This window comes from Tursiops truncatus, chromosome 1 (assembly GCF_011762595.2).
Source record: "Tursiops truncatus isolate mTurTru1 chromosome 1, mTurTru1.mat.Y, whole genome shotgun sequence".
NCBI lineage: Eukaryota > Metazoa > Chordata > Mammalia > Artiodactyla > Delphinidae > Tursiops > Tursiops truncatus.
Window position 1 is genome coordinate 128825111 of NC_047034.1, and position 17950 is coordinate 128843060.

The 17950-nt window shown below is 46.0% G+C and overlaps 1 protein-coding gene across 2 annotated transcripts in view; it reads right to left on the reverse strand.

Annotated features, from left to right (window-relative positions):
* The window catches only part of CACHD1 (cache domain containing 1), a 216899-nt gene extending 209644 nt beyond the window's left edge, over nt 1-7255 (reverse strand). The window contains exon 1 of one of the 2 annotated variants that reach the window (XM_019919975.3): nt 6396-7255. In XM_019919975.3, the coding sequence (XP_019775534.1) occupies nt 6396-6635 (240 nt within the window). In that variant the 5' untranslated portion in view covers nt 6636-7255. The remainder of the gene's footprint in view (nt 1-6395) is intronic. The other variant, XM_033865492.2, reaches the window with a different exon arrangement.
* Nucleotides 7256-17950: the final 10695 nt, after the last annotated feature.

Consider the following 17950-nt stretch of genomic DNA (forward strand, 5'->3'; position numbering starts at 1 on the left):
CTGCAAGAGGGACAAAGTAGGAGTAAGAAGACGGGGCCTGTGGCGTATCAGTCAAATACATATGCTCAGACTATAAGCTGGCCACTAAGAAAACATGGAAGCTCACAGCCTCGTGGGGAAAGCCAGGCATGAAAATGAGGGTCAGATGCAAAAGAAACTTGGGCATTACATATGGAAGGCAAAGGAGGCTGCTGGGCAAAGGTACTAGCTATTTGTAAAGGGCCAGGGGACGCAGTGATCATTTTGCTCAGGCACTTCATTATAAAAAAAATTATAAGTATATATCCTCCAAAAGATTTGTATTTATGAATTGCAAATTCTATACACTAGTGCAGCAATATATTATGCATATTATAAAACATGAAATTAAATAAGGATGCAATAAAAATGTTATGGATGAAATGCTGTGATACCTGGAATTTGCTTCAAAATAATCTGCGGGGGAGGGGAAGAGCATGTGGAGGCAGAGGCAGATATGAAACTAGTGTGACCACAAGTTGATAGCTATTTAGGCTGGGTGAGAGGTACAGGAGCATTCTTATGCTATTCTCTTTACTTCTGTATATTTTTTCAAGTCTCTGCATTTAGAAAGCTTAAAAGTAAATAAATAACTATAAATAGCAGGTCTAATACTTTCCTCACAAGCCACAAAGGATGATTTTGCATCACATCCCTGAGGTCCGTGCACCACACTTTGGTAACCCCTGGGCCAGAGGACTGACCACATGTAGCTTAGATTTCGGTTTCATTCAGGCTCTGGAGTTGCATGTTTGTTGCTTCCAGGTTCTGTGCCCTGGCACTAAATAGATTGTCCCATATTTATTTCTGTTTACTGACTGTTCCTATGTTAGACTTTGTGCTCAAAGATACTTCCCTCCATTAACCAAATGAAGCGCGAAGACACTCAAGTTCAGGGTGATTTAATAACATGCCGGAAGTGACGTAGTTAATAACTAGCTGAGTCAAAACTGTCGCCCTTTATATGTTTTTGACTTCCAATACACTCTTACACCAGGTTCAAGCAGATTCAAAGCAAATCCCACTGCACGTAATACCTAACTTCCAGAGTTCTGCAAGTTTCCTGTCTGCTCATCCACTTAAGCTCAAGGAAGGAACTCTCTTCACGCAGCAACCAGAAATAGCACCAAGTTAGAAAGTGTAACACCATCTCCTTCCCCTCCCCCACACCCCGCCAGGCTCAAGTACGACTGGCAGGAAAAGCATAAGCACAGGCGAGGATGCCAGCTAAGACAGGTATCAGTGGAGAGGAAGGGGAGGAAGTACTAAGCACACCAGTGAGAGTCTCTCAGAAGGGATTCAACATGCTTTTCCTTGCGCTCATTCTTACCAAGTTCAACTCAAAGTCATCCACCAATGGTCAATTTTCCTCTACTCCAAACATTCAATCTCAGAAGAAAACAAGGCCACAGTTTTCCCACTAGGGCTTATACTGCGCACGGGGCATAGGCTCAAACAACATTATCTGCAAATACAGGTGATTATTTCAGCCCTAAAACATTCTCGATTGCCTAAGTACACGTTCAAATCATCCTAAAACATGCCATTCCTGGTATGATGGACATGATTAAGGGGCAAATGCCAACCTTGCCTAAACATAACTGCAAATCAGCACGCAGTTATAGTAGAGCCACAAAGATGGTTATGTCCAATAACCACAGGAACTCCGGGCATGATGGCCAAAGAAATGAGATAAGACGTGTGGCCATGTGCAGAGGTACAAGAGTCACAGCCACCCCCCTTTTCTGGTGCTTAAGATATAACAGCTACCTTGTCCAGTACGACCAAAGGGCATTAGAAATGTCTGGTGAACTGCTGATTTGGTTACCCTTAATGTCTGAGGCTGTTTCTGCTTGCAGGACTGGCCTCTGTGTGTGGACAGTTCATTTAAAAGGCCAAAGGAGGAGTAGCCAACTTCCGTTACCTCACCAGATGGGCTTCGGCAGCCCTCCTCTGTACTCCCATAATGCCCTGTTCCTCTCTCTACCATGGCACTAGCCCACTGCTTTCTAACACCTCTCTGCCTCTCCTTAACCCCCGTATCATACCACCTCCTTTTGTATCTGTCTGCATCATCAGTTGAGAACTTCAGGGCCTGGACCAGGCCTTATTTACCTTGTATCCCCAGCTTAGCTGAACCCAAGGCCCCTCACAGAATAGAAGCCTCCCCCAAAAGTTTGTTGAATGTATGCCAATATGAAAAATGAACTTACGTAATGCTGTCCTAGGGCATACAAAGAAGGCCTCCCCTTTCACTTTCAGCTGTAGCCACTATTTACAACACTGCTCTATATTTTCAGTCAACACCTCACCCCTACAGCACCCTTCAGTTTCTGAAGTCATGACTGTCCTGGCTGCTGCTCGTTCTTCAATTTGAGTTCAAGCTCAAGTTTGTGCTTCTGGTATTTCTTCTGTCCCTGCTGGAAGGACCCTCCTCACCCACCCCTCTTCCAAGCCCCATATAGCAGCTGTCCGACCAACCTGCTAGTGTGTCTGCCAAGTTCACAGTGACTATGCCCAGCCCAGCAGAGCTGAGTTAGAGCTAACATCAAGGCGGGCACCCTGGACGTGTGCCAGGCCCTTGCTGTTAGGAAGCCTGTATTGTCATATAATGTCAAATGGGCCTTATAAGTGCCTGGTGAAATGGCTCCCAGAGCCCGATATGCCTTCTAACAAGCAGGCATTGTTGCTTAACTGTTTTACCTGTGCAACCTTACCTCCGCCTGCACGTTGCAAACTCCTTAAGGGGTTGTGCTGTGATACCTCCCTGTAAATCCCCCAAACACCCAGCTAGCATAATGCTCTGTGCTCAGCCAGCTTCCAAGGAATATTTGTCCATTTAAGAACAACCACGTCCATCAACGTTTCCCAGCCCCAACTTCACATCAGCAGGTGCCTTCACGCACACTATTGCCATTAGGTCCACAGAACAGATCTCTAGGAAGAATCATCATTTCCAGGTTTGCAGACAAAGATCACCCAACTTCTCAAGTGGCAGAGCTGGAACCCAGGTTTCCAAATATCCAATGTGGAGTTCTTTCCACTCTACGATTTTCTTCGATTAAAACTTGTTGCATGAATGAAAAAGCAGAGGCAAGCCTCCCTGGACACAGCCACTCTCTGCTCCCTAGATCTCAACGTTGATGGCTTCACTCCACGAGACCCCTGAGGAGACGATGATTAGGTTTTTGACTTTTACCCATGATGTATGGGGTCTGCTGCCAGGGGGGCAGTATTCAGTGGCAGCTTTCCCAGGGCACTGGCAAAATTAGCTGGTGCAGATCATTTAGAGTTTTTGTTTTTTTAATTTTGTCCATTACTAAAAAGGAACCACCACCACAACAAAAAAAAAAACATGAGCAGGCAGCCTCCATGAGAAAACCTTTCCAAGAAAATCTTTAAGATAGATCGCTTTTCAAACTGTCTTCTCTATCAGCAAGCACAAAAACTATGCCATGGGAAACAACAGTGCTGAAAGAAGGCCTGGGTTTTGTTTTTGTAAAATTACTCCTTGTGCCTGTCCTGTGACAGAGGCGGCAACAGGCCTCCTTGGAAGGCTACTTTGCAATTTCTCAAAATTAAAAACGGTCCTTGGAGAATTGCAGCAGCAGCAACTGAAGTCTGGAAATAGGCTTTTCATGTATAAACTGACCTACAGAGAGTTTCTTGTCAAAGAAGATGCTGTCCTGAAAGGTCTGCACTGTACTGGAAACGCCAAGGTCAAGTGAAGAGTCAATCCCTTAATCAAGAGAGGACATTCTTTTTCTGCAAAGAGACATCATCTCTCCCCAACCCCCTCGTATCTACAGATGGAAGTTTGACCCTGCTCACCTTAATGCCCAAATGAGGCTACCTGCCTCTGAGCAACAGATTAGCTCCACAGCTATAAAATCCAACATGTCACAAGGAAGGACTATATTATCTGCACTTTAGGCAGCTAAACCCATATAATTTCAGACACATTGAAAAAATCCCAGAGGTTTACGGAGGAAAATGTGAGGCTCGAAACCTTTGTTCTAAGGGCAAAAAATCTAACCTGCCTTAGATTTTTACAAGTGTTCCCTCCCCCCAAAAGCTGACAGTCTAACAAAATTGAAAAGAGACCCTTTCCCCAATTTTCCCAGAAGGAGGCAAGTGGCAGATCAATGTACAGCTCAAGAAGAAGAATTTAAATACAGTATGTGCTGCTCCTTTCAAAAAAGGAGAGAAGCCACTTCACATTTTGCCAGACAAAACCCTGTCCCCAGGAGGCCAGTTTCCACAATGAGGTTGCAAAGGTGTTAGAAAGAGGCCAGTTGGGAGGAGATAAAGGGCCATTTGGGCACAAACCCCCCACTGATCAGAGCTTTTTTTCTAAAGTGTCTCCTTTTCAACAGGGAAGCCTTTTAAAACTACATTTGCTTTGGATCCCTACCTGAATGACAATGTGTTGGGATCCGATTTCACCTTTTGTCAAGGATCGGGTGAGAAACAGTAAAACTGCTGTCAGCATCTTAGAAAAAGCTAGTCCTTAGCTTATATAGTGAAGGGGGAAAAAAAACCCTGAGGTTCCTTGTCCAGCCCTAGTGATGGGATGAAGGTGATAAATGCCTGCTAATCTTACAAACACAGTCCCAAACTGCAACGTATTAAATTTCCTTTATTAAAAGAGGGTCTCTATGCAAAAAGACAATTATTTGTCCTCTGAATTGAAACATTCATCAGTGGAAAAAGAAATCCTCGTTTATCCCTAACATTTTAGTTCATTTCCTCTAAAGGTCACTTCACTCCTAAGATCTCTGTCAGCAATCCTCAGAAATCAGAAAACGCATATGGAGAAAATTATAACTTAATCTGAGCCTAAAAGATCTGCATAGAAAAGTTAAACGACGTATCTTAAAAGCTTGTCTACTATTATGCACATGAAGAAAAATCGGACTCTATTGCACTTCAGGGCCGGTGCCTGCAAATAAACGCAGCATTGCCATTCAAGCAAACCATCCACTCCTCAGCCTCACCTCACTCCTAAAACAAAACAAAAAACCCTACAGTCTTTCACTACAGCGGTAAAGGTCTGTGGAACTAGCTTTAGGAAAACTGTATCATCCTGGAAGGAGACTGGGGCGTGGGGGGAGGGGGCGTAGGGTTAGGGAGAGAAGTTTAAAAAAAAAAAAAGGACATCAGAAACCTGAGTCCCAAGTGACTTTAAAACACCTCTCCCGGCGGGAGGTAGAAGGGTTGTCACGGTAGAATCGCAATCAGAAACCTATTCCAAGAACACATTCCTGGAAACTTCGCTCTTTCGAAGACCACATTCATCACCGTTATTATTGTTAGAAGACATAAGAAGAGGATGAGGTTATTTTACGGAAGAATGTTATAGCAAAGGTTTCAGACTCGGAATGTCATCTCAACCTCTCCTCCTAAACTAGTGGGCCAAGGAGGTTAAAATAACGGCGCGATAGAATCTCCAGGTGGTTTCTGTTTAGCAATTTTTTACTACTATTGGTTATTAGTAACATCTTCAGGATTCCTTACTAGCCTCGGGCAATCTTTCTTTAGCCCCCTTCCTCTCCTGGGGAGGACGGACCTGGTAAACAATTTAGAGAAATGGGAACCTTATTCACTATGCTCCCTTTTTCCTCCCCAAAAGGCATACACAAAACAAAAACAGCCGACAGCGCGCAACCGACAACAGCGACAGCGGAAAGCAACAACAAAAAAAGTCCACCACACAGGACGAGTCGGGAATCTACCCGGAGTCTACCAGGCCAGCCCCTCCCCCAATACACCCGGGCGGGGAAAGGGAGCGCGGAGTTCACTCTCTCGGCCGCTCTCAGCCGGGACCCCAGGTGGCCCCGGAGCTGCTGCGCACGCAGCGATGCCTCCCCTCCCGGTGCCCACTGCAGCGCCTAGGTCTGGGGGACCCGAAGAGGTGATCAAGGGGGTACACTGGGGGTCTCGGAAAATCATCCGGGCCAGGCGGGACCGGCTGTCCTGGGATGGGTACACAAAGTGGGAAGGGGAGTTTGCAGGGGTGGAGGGGTAAAAAAGACTGCAGGGAAATGCGTGCAAATTAGGAAAGGAGGTGCGAGGGAACCTGAGAATCCTTGCCGAGATAATGGAACTGTGCCGGGGGGCAGGGAAAATGGGTCTGTGCAAAGGGCAGGGGCTTCTGCAGAGGAGAAAGGGGACCCGAGTGCTTGGAAGAGGAGTTGGTGTGTAGTCAGGGGGTCCATGCGGAGGGCGGAGGTGTCCGGGGCAAAGGGGGCTCTGTGCATGCCAGCGAGGTCGGTGCTCGTTTAAGGGGACCTGTACTGGGGATGGGACCGGGCTCTGCGCGGAGGAGATAGGCGGGATGCCTGGCAAGTTCGCGGGCGCGATGGGGGGGCCCTTACCTGCATGGTGACGACCCCCAGCTCCTCGGCCGCCAGCCTCCGCATCTGGCTCGCCAGCACTTGCGCCTCGTCCAGGATGGAGAAGTCGGCGTCGGCCCCGGCGCCCAGCAGCCAGCCCGCGGCCAGGCAGAGCAGCCAGAGGGGCGGCCGCCGCGCCCCAGCCCGGCCGAGCGAGCCCCGACCCCCGCGGGCCAGGGCGGCCGCCTCCGCCGCCTCCTCTTCCTCCGGCTCGCGAGCCATGCCGCCTACCCCCACTCCCCGCCGACGGGCTCCAGGCGCCGGGAAGCGGGGAGGGAGCTCCGGGAGGTGCGCCCAGGGCCCGCTCCACGCACCCGGCAAAACTTTCTCGCCCTTCTGCAGCCGCCTCTCAGCGCCGCGGCGGCTCCCGAACTTAGGGGGCGCCCAGCTACGGCGCGGGAGCGCGGGCGGCCACCATCTCCGGGCCCCGGTGGCCGCGGCGGGAGAGGAAGCGGCCGCCCCAGCCGTCCGCGGGACCCCGGCGCCGGCGCGGCCCCCGCGGTGCGGCGGACGGCTGGAAGAGCTGCGGCGTCCGCACCGGGTTTGTGGCCGCGGGGCTGACAGGCGGAGCCGCCGAGCTTTCGCTTCCCGCGGGTCCCGGCCGAGCGAGGCGGCGGCGGCGGCGAGGGCGGGCGGCTGCACCCGCGGAGGAGGAGCGGTGATCGGGCTGCTATGCTGGGGCAGCCACCCGAGCGAGGCAGGAGAGGGGGAGGTTTAAAAAAACAAAAACAAATAAACAAAAAAAAGCACACTGAAAGAAAGCCAGCGACGGGGGAAAGGGAGGTGTCTGGTGCCACCACGCTGCGCTCCGACTCCGTACACTTCCCGGCCCGGCGGCCGCCGCGGCTGCGGTGATTTATGGAAGCGGGGAAAGAGGCGGGGACATTCCCCCGGTCGCCCCTCCCCTCTCTCTCCCGCTCCCGCCTCAGAACCGGCCCCTCGAGACGCCACGGGCCGGAGAGCAGGCTCTCGGCTCGGGTACCAGCCCTGCCGGGGGTGGGGTCCCTGGGACCTTCTGGTTGCCGGGGACAGCTGCCCACCCCAGCTCTCACCGCCTCCGCCCTCGCCAGGGACTCCGGGGTCCCACCCATCGAAAGTCCCTTTAAGTTCTAGGACGCTGGCTTTCTGCCTGGCGGAGATTCGGGAGGGAGGGGACTGCTGTTTGTGCGTCCACTTCTCTTCATCGATGTTATTAATAACAATAGCTAGCATTCGTTGGATCAACGGATTCCTTTTTTTTTTTTTTTTTTTTTTTTGACCAACGACTGTGTGCCCGGCCCAGTGCTCTGGGGTTTGTATACATTATCCTTTAATCCCCACCACATCCCTGTGAGGTACTATCTTTATCCCAAAATTTTAGGTAACAAAGACCGAGGCTTAGAGAGGTGGAATGAATTGCCGAAGGTCACCCAGGGGATAAGAGGCAAATCCAGAATTTAAGCAGATCCGAGACCCTTGCTCTTAAATAGGACACAATTCTTTCTGCCTCTCTTTGGAAATGAACCATCTGATCCCGTCAAAAGCAATAAACAAAACAAAACAAAACCCACAACACTACTGAGCGGGAATTCGCCCCACAACAACTAATCTCTCTGAAGCCTGGGGAGGCAGTGTGCTTCCTTCCTTCCTGCTGCTGACTCCTGGCTCAGGCCCTCTGAGAGATCACCTATTGGAAGCACCTGGAACAAATGGATGAAGGTTGTGGTGGGGGCCGTTCTTAGAAGCCTCTTAAGGTTCCTGCTTGTAGGTTCCTAGAGGACAGAGCCGTGCCCAGGAAGATGAAGGCTGCCTAGCAGAGGCGGTAGCAGGACTAGAACCCGGCTTTGGTGTTCTCTTCACTTTACAGCAAAACCTTATGTTTTACTTCTTTGACTATATTGTTTTAAAACCCCATTTTTGGGCTTCCCTGGTGGCGCAGTGGTTAAGGATCCGCCTGCCAGTGCAGGGAACGCGGGTTCGAGCCCTGGTCCGGGTAGATCCCACATACCGCGGAGCAACTAAGCCCGTGCGCCACAACTACTGAAGCCCGCGCACCTAGAGGCCGTGCTCCGCAACAAGAGAAGCCACCGCAATGAGAAGCCCGCGCACGGCAACAAAGAGTAGCGCCCGCGCACGGCAACAAAGAGTAGCTCCCGCGAACCGCATCTAAAGAAAAGCCCACGCACAGCAACGAATACCCAACACAGCCAAAAATTAAATAAATAAAACCCATTTTGCCTCGTAGTTGTTTCTCAGTTCTGAATTCCCCAATCAGTGTTATCTCTGCTATACTCTATGTTTTCCTTTTGTGACACTCCCCATTCTGTGCCCCCTTGAGAGAGGCACATGGGACTCTTGGAACACCATCATTTATTATGTGCGATGCTCCTTTTGCATACACGTCCTGGAACCACGGTAACCTCATTGAGGGCAGGGACCTATCCACCTCTCCGTCATCCACACTTAGCTCAGTACCAAGCACAAAGTAGATACTGTAAAAACGATTCTTGAATTAATGATGAGATAAAAAAAAAATCTGTTGTCTTTTATCCCCAGAGTTGACTTGACATTTGGTTGCGAGATGCTCCTATAACTTCTGTTTTTCATTGTTATACCATTGCATATGATTGTTAATCAGTGATACAAAACTGATGTCAGTCCCTGTGGTAAGTGGAAGAGAAAAAAAAATGATAAAGGGCAGCTAGCATTAATTTTTTTGTCTTAGATTCTTCAAGGTTACTGTCATCAAAATTGTCACAGATCTCTAAACTACCCTTCTGAAACTCTTTCAGATGGCTTCTCCATCTTTGCCCAGCCTTTGTATCTTGCTATTTCTTGGGGTCCTATTTCTTGAGGTTATAATCCTATGTCCCCCTTTTTTTACGTTAAGTGTTTTTTTTTTGAGAACTCTCATGTTACACCCACACCTTCAATTACCACCAAGACAGCAGAGTTTTGCAAATTTCTAAACAAAGCTCAATCTCCCTTTTCAGTGGGATTTCCAAAATTCCAACTGTTCACTGGCGTCTCTACTAGATACACTTGAACTAAAACTCATTCCTGCTTTCTCCCACTCTCCACTTAAATCTATACCCTACTGCGAATGTGGGTGGATGTCACGCATGCTCCAAACCAGGTACCTCACTCGCCACATCCGTCCCCTGCTCTCCATCTGTACCCCACTGGCTATCTTCTCATCACAGCTCACCTGTGATCACGACCACGGTCTCCTCTCAGGACTCCATGGAGTCCACCTCACCTCCATCCTTCTATTCTCCACGGTAAAACCAAAATCACCTTTCTAAAAGTCAAATCCGGACTTGTCTCTCACTAACCTAATCATTTCTGGTGCCCCATCACAGAGAAATAAGCTTAACACAACAAACAAGACTTTCTGGGCTCTGGCTTATCTGCCTTTCTGGCCTTCCATAAGCCACTCTGCCTCTCAAATCCTCACAAACCGCAGAAAACACGTTTGCTGGTGGTATTGAAAGCCTTACCCTTTTCCCCACCTGACAAGCCCCTACTGAGCTGAGATGTCACCTCTGTGAAGCCTTCTCTGACACCAAACCCCACAGAACTGATTGCTCCTCCTTTGGGTCCCTCTAAGTCTTGTTTCTTCTCTTAGCACTGATTATCCATTGGACAGTCATGTTTTCTCCACCCCGCTGCTTCTCATTAGGTCCACCAACCCCCTGCAGCTTTAGGAGACTCAATAAACTGCAAATCCTGTGGTCCATCTCAGGTCCACTGAAGCAGAATCTCTGGAGGTGGGCTAGGTCCTGGAATATGCATTTTACAGACCCCCCCCCTCCCCCCCGCCCACCATGAGTCTTATGAACTGCTGAGAGGCTTCAAAGAAGCTCCCCGGGATGGAAACTCACTCATCCGGGAGCTCTGGCGCTTCGTCCAGTGCCTACACTCTATAGAGTCTCAATACCGAGAAAGGGCCACTGACAAGTAAAAGTCTCAGAAATAGTCAGTTGCCTAACAACTCTTAAACGGTGGTGGCAGCGTGCAAACCCACGTCTTCAAATGGCAAGCTCTGAGCTACTAGTCTGGGGTTAGAGAAAAGGTTTACACACATATGTGCTGGCACATGACAGACCAGTAAAAGCTTGTTGCCCGATAAACTAGTAATCCTTCATGTCTCCAGTGCATTTAATTAAATTGCCCTACCATCAGCCCCTCTCAGCAAGAGCGGATTGTTCTCTGAGGGGCAGCTGATTAGACCTGGGTAGGCTTATAACATCAAGTAGCCAATCTATCACACCCAAGCCATGGCAAAAAATTAGCTGGGTCAAGCAACTTTTCATTCTCAAAAAGTTTAGGGAAAATGAGAGGAAAAAGCAATCAGAAGTGGCAGTTGAAACAGAAAAACATGATTAGAAGTCAGAGGGGACATGAGTCCCATAAGACATACTACAGGAAATGTATAGCTATAAATACATATACAGATATAGATTTATATATAAATATTTTTACACATACATTCCAAGATGTATATGTAACCATATATGTGTATGTGTGCATGTGTGTATATATAGCCATATAGCATGGCAGCTAAGAGCAGGGTTTTTAGAATTAGAAAATCTGGGTTCAGATCCCAAGGTCAGTACTTATTAGCTGTGTCATCTCTGTAAAGCTTAACTTCTCTTAGCTTCAGTTTCGTCATCTGTACTTTATAAACACTAACACCCAAAGTTTTTGAGGAAAGGCACATAAAACACTTCACATAGCACCTGGTACGTAGAAGCACCCAATAAATAGTGGGGTTGTCTGCAAGCTGAAGGTATGAGGGAGCAAACATTACAAAGGAGCTAAGAAAGCCAAGCAGAGAGAAGAGAGAGTGGAGTACACAGAACATGCGGCCTGAGAGAGGCCATCCCCCGGATTCAGAACTAACTTGATTTCAGAACTTTCCAGTTACAGTCCAAGTCTACATATTCTATTAATAACAGACTCTTCTTTTCTCCCCTCTGTCTTGATGTAATTCTAAGGATCAAGTTCAATCATCCATTCTTACAGAGAGAACACTATTGACTATGTAACTATTTGAATACAAAATGAGGAAAAGACTGGTAAGGGGGCCGCAATTGTCCAGAAGACTAGAGACCACCGTGAAAGCTGTCTGATAGATTAAGCTTCTCCCTGGAGTGCCCTGTACTCCTTGCTTGTGACCGAGTTGGACACCTGTTCATTATGTTTCCTCTTCATGAGCTCTAGCACTTAACATGCAGCCTTGTAAATGTCCATTTATAAGTCTGTTTTCTCCAACGTAATGTTTCTCAAACTGTAGCCTACAGGCTTCTACAGCAGAATCACCCATCAGGAACTGTAACTGTCTTATTCATTTGCCACATTGTCAAGCACAACTCTAGATCCAGAGTAGAAACCCAATAAATGTTGGACCAAAGAACCGGGAAAAAATTAAGAAAATCCATGAGTCATTAACTCTGAGCAAAGAGTAGCACTAACGATATTGTTCCTTGACTGCGAAAGAAGAATGGACCGAGATTCGTCATCAAACTGGCTGCTCTTCCCTACTTTGGAAGATGCAAAGCCCTTCAGTAAGAAACCGCCTCATGGCACTCACTGGCCAAGCTTCTCACCACAGAAAACCTGTAGGTCAAACGGTTTTGAGGAATTCTTGGTCAGATTTCCAAAAATGTGGTATGGAGTTTCCAAGCCACCACGATTCCCCTTTGCACGCTCTGAGGTGGAAACAGGGCCAAGTTAACAACAAATCCTCAGCCTAATGCTGCTGGCAGGCTTCCCGTTCAAAACAATAACTGGCTGCAAACTATATTGAATCTGTGAACTCAGGGAGCTCGGGAGAATAGAATCAGTAACTTCAAGGGCAGAAATTAGCATTTGCTCATTAACTTCTACAAGACTTCAGATCTCAGCAAGTGTGCTCCTTATTAAATAGATGGAAAGAGCTACCGGTGTAGAGCATCTAGAACATAGAGCCTCCCTGGTTTCCATATTCCTCCTGCTGATTTTAAAAATTATCAGGTTTCCCACTCCCCTTCAGATTGGGAGCTAGCAATGATAGAATAACAGTAACTGATATAAGTAACCGAGACCCTACCAAGGGTAGGATAGCATCTATGGCACACAACTTATCATTTCTTGAACTCAGTGTGTTTCCTATGTTCTATCATTTAAGCATCAAAGCAGAGAAGACAAGATTATTATGATGATTTCATACACAGGGAAACTGAGGCTTGGAAAAGTTAAACAACTTGCCCAAAGTTATAGGCTAGTAAGCAGCAAAGCTGGGCTGGAAATCCAGGTTTGTATGACTCCAAACTCAATTCTTTTGCTGCTCTATTGTGTGCCTATCTGAATGCAAAAAGAAAGGAAAAAGAAAGGAAATAATAATTATTGACACCCACAGATCTCTGCCTGAGAAACATCCTTATTTCTAAGACAACAACTTTTCTTTCCTGTTAATTTCAACAAGCATCTATTGAGCATTTGCCATGAACCAATAATTTTACTGGGTCCTAGGGATACACAGATGAATAAGATTGGTGGTCCTTAAGAACTTTCCTGTTACTGAGAAAGTCAGAGAATTTTAAGACAGGTAATAACACACACAACAAACGCCTCAGGGCCTTTGCACTTGCCATTCCCTGTGTCTTGAATGCTCTTCTTCCGGATATCTGCATGTCACTGTCAAGAACTGTGAAGTCTGAGTCTTTACCCTACTTGCAAACCAACAAGTCAGCCTACCACAACCTCACGGCTGCTGGCAAAAGACTCGAGCCTCCAGGGTTAGAGACAAAGGACTTTATGCCTCCATTATTCACATCAATAGTAGTAGCCTGAGTGTCAGCATTTGTGCCAGTTCTCCAAGCCCTAATTCTCACTGGCAACATGAAGAGGGTCATTAACACCTGCACACATCAAGTACCACGGAAGAAGAGGAACCCCAAGCTTAGATAACCCAAATCTTATTTATAATAAAATGCAAAAAAATACTGCCCTTTGCTCCAGAGGGAGATATCTTTAATATACTGGGCAGAAAGCAAGTTTTCCCTAGGCTCTGAAGAAAGACACCGTCTCTACCTGTCAAGGTTGTTCACTAAACAAACATCCTTGAAAATATAGTGTAGAACAATAGGGCAGACAGTACCTTGCTCACAAGACAGGTAAAAGTGCAAGAAACCCATGGAGAATTATCTCCCCACATTGCCTTTCTCTAGTCTGGACTCAAATATGAGGGGAGGCCTTCCCTCACCATTCCATTTAAGACTGTAACCCCTATAACCCCCTCTCTGGAAATTCCCTGTATCTTCTCTCTCTGTTGACTTATACCATCTAGCAACATATATATTTACTTTCTTATTTTGTTTATTGTAAACTCGATGGAGGCAATGATTTTGATGTGTTTTGTCAACATATCCTCGGTGTCTGAAATAGTACCTGGCACATAGTAAGTATTCAAGAAATAGTTGTTGAATGAATGGATATAATATGGAATGCTCTAGAGAAGGTACAATGGGAGGGACAGTTAACCTAAGCTAGGTCGGAGAAAGTTCCCTAGAGAAGATGTCACCTGAGGAGGGTCACCAAAGACAGGCAGGTGTCACTCAGGCATAAAAAACAGCCCTGGTAGAGAAAAGCATTAAAATGTGCAAAGACCAAAACAAAACTATGTGAAGAAAGGAGCTGTAAGTTTGGGATTTCTACAGCATTAAGTGGGAAGGGGCAGTGGGCGAGGCTGTTGGTGAAAACAGAGGCCTTGGTCCTTAGCCAAGGGACTTGGAGTTTCTTCCATGATAGATGGGGAGCCACAGAGGGTTTTAAGCAGGAGAGTGATATTTTAGAAAGATCACACTATATATAGTTCTTTGGGGGATGAATTTAAGGCAGGGACTCTTGACTCAGACCGGTTGACTGAACTAAATAGCAACTCAAAATATCTAAATATTTCCAATTAGGATGTTGAAATTTCTAAGGAAAAAGTATGACATAGGATTTCAGTTTAAAAAACCAAAACAAGAGGCTTCCCTGGTGGCGCAGTGGTTGAGAGTCCGCCTGCCGATGCAGGGGACACGGGTTCGTGCCCTGGTCTGGGAAGTTCCCACATGCCGCGGAGCGGCTAGGCCCGTGAGCCATGGCCACTGAGCCTGCGCGTCCGGAGCCTGTTCTCCGCAAAGGGAGAGGCCACAACAGTGAGAGGCCCGCGTACCGCAAAAAAAAAAAAAAAAAAAAAAAAAAAAAACCCAAAACAAGACAAAAATTGAAAATATTCAGAGCTTTAGCAAGATTCCTCACGATTTTTAATAAACATAATAGTGATAACTTAAACATAGCTAGGGAGTCTTAGAAAGCAAACATAACTTAGGGAGTCTTAGAAAGCAAAGAGCTGGAATTAACTCTCAGCTAGTTATACTGAAATCAGATGACACTTTCTTTCCATGGGCTTGATTGGACATAATAAGCAGTATAGTTTTTCCATCTTACCAAAGGTTTAAAATTTTTCTGAAAACTATTTAAGAGTACTAGAATTATCAATAAACCAAATCAAACCAACTATAGGGTGAGCATTTGCTATGTGCAGGAAACTGTGCTGCTTGCTCTGAGTTTACACTTTGGCTAGGGAGGCAAGACTAGAAATATACAAAGTGAAATAGCAATGAGAGATTTAAACCACAGATCAAGGCTGCAATAGGAGAGATGGACAAAGCAAATGAAGTACACAAACAGTGGTTTGCACAGTGAAAAGATGACTATATATGGAAAAAATATTGATAGCCAACACTTTCTGAGCGCTTACTAGGTTCTAGGCATGATGCTACGGGTTTTATATCGAATTATCTCCTTTAATCCCTAGAATTCTATGAGTCACAATCATAATAATAGCTAACATTTATTTAGCTCTCACTAGGTTCCAGACAGTATGCTAAGTGTTTTCAATGGATTATTTTACTTTATCCTTGCAAAGACCCTATTTAGTAGGTATAGTCATCTCCATTTACAGATCAGGAAACTGAGGCTTAGTAGGATTGATTTCTTTGCCCAAGTTTTCACAAGTAACATGCGACGGTGTCATTATTTAAATCCACTCTTAATTACAGTGCTCGCCTGCTTTATAATAACAAGCAGGTATTATTATCAAGTCTATTTTCCAATGGAGAAAAGTAACGCTCAGAAAAGTGGGGTCATGAACACATGCCTGAATGAAAGCCAAAACATAGGAACCTAACCACAAAACATCTTGACGCATCAGAAACATAAACGGCATAGAGTTTATATTTTATCAGTGTCATCCAGCTGACTTAAACTGAGTTCAAGTTGAATATGAGGAACTTAGTGGGGCAAACAGGATTCGGATTTTAAAACTTTCGTCGCTTACTTACACCAGGGACTTTGCCATATGCTAGGGAGCACTGCTGTGCAGGCGTACTGCATAGGCTTAGACAAGGACAGATACTGACCTAGTAACTGCAAACACACGTGATGGGAAGTGAGGAATTTTACAAAAGGCAGACACTTTCAGATCAGTGCTCTTTTTGTTCTGCTGACTCCATGATGTTAGAGAATTCTAGAATTCCTACTGCAGTGGATATGTGTACTGAGCATTGTGATCTCACCCTACAGCTCCAGGGGTCAAGAAAAGGAAAAGGAAAGGAACACACTTATTTGTATTTCCTATTTGTACCTCCTACCCCCACCAACTCTTAAACGCCCGAGCAAACCTTGCTAGTGTTATACTAAAAACCTGCAACAAAGCCTCTAAAACAAATTAGAAGACCTCTTGTTTCACCTGCCATTCATCACTCCAGATTTCCCTGGCCCATTAAGTTCACACATAAACCCAAATTTTCACCTTCAGTGTCCCTGGGTTTGATGAGCCCCATTGGACCCACTACTTCAGTATGTCACCTCGGACACACTTGGATTTTTCACTCTCTGGCACTAGGCATCTTAATGTTGGGTGTCCTTGCCCTGAACTCACAGCACAGAATGGGCAGACTTGCTTCCTGCCTGACCTCAGGGGAGGGCATCACACAAGTACAACCTGAGGGCGTCAAGATGGAAATTAGAGAGTCATCCTTGAAGTCCCATTTTTTAAAAATCTGGTTAAATAATTTCATTTCCCCAACATTTATTTATCAAGGATCCCACATAAGCCTCAGGATGAAATGGAAATTCTTAGCACACAAGGACTGGCATAATCTGGACCCAAACACATCTCTCCATTCCCCCCACTCCCCTCCCCCCCAGCACACACCTACATCACCAGCCAAAATCAGTCCCCTGAATCTCTGACTACAATCCTTCCTTGCTCTACCTCGTTCCTTCCCTGTCTTTGCTCTTTGGATTTCATCTGCTTGGAATGTCTTCCCTCACCTTTCCACCTGGCTAAGGCATTCTTATTTTTGGAGATTCAGGTAGAATCACTTCCCTCTAGGAAACCTTTCCTGACCGCTCTGCCCTCTCCCCCACGTAGAGGTAGAAGTCTCTTCACCATGTTCCCTCAGTCTGTTCCAGGCACCACCTTTATTACTCTGCATAGCAACCGTTACCTCTTGACTGTTTTTTTCAGAGGGCAATCACTTCCTTTAGGAGAAGAGCAACTTGTTTTTGGCCTTTAAATATCCTACTTCTCAGCAACAAATGACACATAGTGGAGACTTAATAAACATTCATTCAATTAATGAACCCTTGAATCTATTACTTCCTACTTAGCCTTCTTGCTGATCTGGAGACTATTTGGTATTTGTAGAAATATCACATTCAGATGCTTACCAGGACCAGGCAGTAATGTAAAGGCATTAAACTGGCCATGTGGGACATTAGCCCTGTCTAGAGTGGCCTCTGCTTTGGGCACATGATGTTCTTTGGAGATGAAGAAGGAACCTGGGAAAATCATCTACTTTGTCCTTCTGCCAGTAGATGAAGACTCATCTTTTTTTCCCCATACATAAAGAGGTTTCCAACTTTCCCTGAAAGTACTATGCCAATAAGATTAATGTTATAACATCAAATTCCCTTTCATCCTTCTCACTGAGTTTTCTGCCAAGTTTCTCTGCCCGTCACCATGAGAGCAGAAACACTATTGCTCACATGTTCTGTTTACCACTTAGCACATGGTGGGTGTTTAATTCGTGTTAAAAGAGTAACCATAATATGCAGAAGGTGAAAGAAAAAGTTAGGTGTTTTTAATGAAAGAGTGTGACAATTATTTTCCTTTTGAAAATGTATTCAACCTAAACATGATTTCTTGTTTATATGACCTTGTCTTTTTCCATGCTACATCAGCAACAGGAGAAAAAGTTAGGTTTATATCATAGTCAACAAGTTAATTAGCTCACATCTTCTCTATTTTGGTCATTCACTCATTCATTCATCCAACAAATAATCTAGGCCTACTATGTGCCAGGCACTGTGGTTATCACTCAGATTCTACTTGAACCCTGGGAGTTGCTTTTGGTTCACCCCTCATTTTTCTTCTGAGACGAACGAATGATAGCTGTCTGCCAGAAAGCGGCTCTGAGTAAGGAGGACAAACTTGGACAGTTGCAGAAACACAAGATCTG